This window comes from Sinocyclocheilus anshuiensis, unplaced genomic scaffold (genome assembly GCF_001515605.1).
Source record: "Sinocyclocheilus anshuiensis isolate Anshui unplaced genomic scaffold, SAMN03320099.WGS_v1.1 scaffold2375, whole genome shotgun sequence".
NCBI lineage: Eukaryota > Metazoa > Chordata > Actinopteri > Cypriniformes > Cyprinidae > Sinocyclocheilus > Sinocyclocheilus anshuiensis.
This window is the reverse complement of record NW_015541652.1, coordinates 21310-24222: the sequence shown is the minus strand read 5'-3', so window position 1 is coordinate 24222 and position 2913 is coordinate 21310. Positions and strand designations below refer to the sequence as shown.

The window sequence follows — 2913 nt, the reverse complement described above, 5'->3', positions numbered from 1 at the left end:
CACACACTCACTCTCACACACACACACACACACACTCACACTCACACTCACACTCACACTCACACACACACACATCACAGAACAAGATCAGCCTCCATCCGCCGCGTCGAGACTCTCACGTCACAGATGCGCTGAATGCAGGCAATAAAGAGCAACGAGACACAGCAGATTTATTTATTTTAATGATTTTTTTAAATTCAGTTTTTATTGAACCTTTTTTGTATATACAAAAACTGTTGTATTTACATAATACTAGAACATTTTTATTAAACAATAAAATTAACTTACTTAAAAACAATTTCTAATATTACCATCTGATTTATTTATGTATTATTATTATTATTATTATCAGGGTTCCCACGGGTCCTTGAAATCCTTGAAAGTTTGTGAATCTGAAAAAAAAATGTCAAGGCCCTGGAAAGTTTTTGAAAATAAACGTACATAGATACAGGTCCTTGAAAGTGTTTGAATTTATTTTGTGCAAGAAGTTTTCTGGGAAAAAATTTCATATTATTCCCTCCGGTCCGCTAATGTGTTATTTCACCAACACTTCGTGGCGTATGCATACTAGCTTGCTTGATGTACGTTAGAAAGTCCTTGAATTTTAACTTAACCAAGGTGTGGGAACCCTGTATTATTATTTCTAAGACAAAAAAATACTATTATAACTACACTGTAAAATAGAAATAAGTATATAAATGATTTCACAGTACAGTAGTAGATTTTCTTCACTTTGATCTTCACTTCTTCACTCAGGTTGACGTCTCAAGCTGTTATTTTGTCTGAACTCTTCAGAAAGTGGTGACACATGCTGTTGATCATGACGTGTGTTGAGAGCTGTTGTTGTCAGGCATGTGTAACCCCAAGAACTTGAGCGACACGCCGGCGACGGCTAAGAGCACGGTGGAGGAGCTGCAGCGGCCGATCCCCTCGCTCTTCAGAGCGCTGACCGACGGAGACGCTCCCATCAACATGATGGTGGTGTCCTTCCCTGCGGCTGAAGAGCTGTCCTATCAGCAGAACCTGCTGTCCTTCCTGGAGACGCTGGAGGACGCGCACCACAACGTCTCTCTGCCCGGCAACAGCATCCACGCCAGCTACGACACGCAAGGTGAGCTTCAGCGCTAATCCAGCCTTCATTTACACACTTACAGTAGAGCTCAAACTCTGGAGTAATTATGATGATTAATGTTTCTGGAAGAGTCTCTTCTGCTCAGCAAGGCTGTGTTTATTTGTTAACAAATACAGTAAAAATGTGAAATATTATTAGAATGTAAAACAATAGTTCTCTATGTGAATATCTGTTAAAATGTAATTTATTCCTGTGATCATACATAGCTAAATTTTCAGCATCATTACTCCAGTCTTCAGTGTCACATGATCTTCAGAAATCATTCTAATATGCTGATTTGCTGCTCAAGAAACATTTCTGATTATTATCAATGTTGAAAACAGTCGTGCTGCACAATATTTTTGTGGAAACCGTGATGCATTCTATTTTTCAGGATTCACAGATGAACAGAAAGTTCAGAAGAACAGCATTTATTTGAAATAGAAATCTTTTGTAACATTATAAATGTCTTTACTGTCACTTTTGATTACTTTAATGCGTCCTTGATTAATAAAAGTGTTAATGTACTTACTCCAAACTTTTGTGCAGCACAACTGTTTTCAACATTGATAATAATCAGAAATGTTTCTCGAGCAGCAAATCAGCATATTAGAATGATTTCTGAAGATCATGTGACACTGAAGACTGGAGTAATGATGCTGAAAATACAGCTGCGCATCACAGAAATACATTACAGTTGAACAGAGATTCACATAGAAAACAGCTGTTTGAAATTAGAATAATATTTCATATTTTTACTGTATTTCTGATCAAATAAATGCAGGCTTGGACTTCTTCAAAAACATAAACAAATTTTGTAATTATCCCAAACCTTTGAGCAGTAGTGTAATAATGAATTATCAGGAGAAATGAGTCGTTTAAAATTGTGAATATGTTTATTGTTATTAATAGACCTAAAATCTGGACTCTAAACAACTGATGAACATTGACTTTAAACGAGTTACCATAGACTCTCCAGAAGATCCTCCGTTACGCAAGATTTTTTATTCCGTTGATTTATACGATTTTCTTTTTCATGAAGTGAGGCTTTAGATTTACTTTTTTTTTTTTTAACCTTGCTCCATTTCTATTTCGTGCAAAATTACAAACAAACGTAGAAACTTCTAAACCTTTTTTTTCTTCTTCAGCCTCGAGTTTGTAATGTTTTCTGTCTGGTTTTGTTTAGGATGTGTTCAGCTCAGAAACACTTAGACGCTGATGAGATCCATGTCTGCTTGTGTCCGTCTCTGTGCAGATGAGCTGTGTACGGTGGTGTACTTGGACGACTGCGTGTCCATCCGTCAGTGTAAGCAGTACTGCGAGTCGATGGGGTGATCGAAGTACCGCTGGTTCCACAACGCTTGCTGCGAGTGCATCGGCCCCGAGTGCCTCGACTACGGCAGCAAAGCCGTCCGGTGCATGAACTGCCTGTTCTAGAGCCTCACGGGTCCTCTACAGATGTTTTTATTCTTTAGCCAAACACAGAGATGAGAAATATGAGCTTGATAGAGAGTAGATGCGAGTCTGAGCTCGTATGATATGCATATTGTTCATATTCAGCTTTTATTAAGAGTCCAAGTCTTTATTACAGTTTTTGCCTATTGCTTACACACGTTTTGCTAAATTTGGCTCATTGTGTCAAAACTCTACACACAAGCAAATAACACACAACACTGGGAAATAAACCATTCACATCTATGTCAAATTGAAACTCTGCTATCAAAACCTAACAATCCTTTGTCAAAATGTCACTCTGATGACAAAATGATACACACTTGCATCATATGAATACACTTTCAGAT

At 37.8% G+C, this 2913-nt stretch overlaps 1 protein-coding gene across 1 annotated transcript in view; it reads left to right on the top strand.

Moving 5' to 3' along the window:
- The window catches only part of LOC107690875 (twisted gastrulation protein homolog 1-B-like), a 4998-nt gene extending 2157 nt beyond the window's left edge, over nucleotides 1-2841 (top strand). Inside the window, exons 5-6 of the mRNA XM_016489296.1 lie at nucleotides 851-1111; nucleotides 2367-2841. Of these exons, the coding sequence (XP_016344782.1) occupies nucleotides 851-1111; nucleotides 2367-2446 (341 nt within the window). The 3' untranslated portion in view covers nucleotides 2447-2841. The remainder of the gene's footprint in view (nucleotides 1-850; nucleotides 1112-2366) is intronic.
- The last annotated feature ends 72 nt before the right edge of the window (nucleotides 2842-2913 follow it).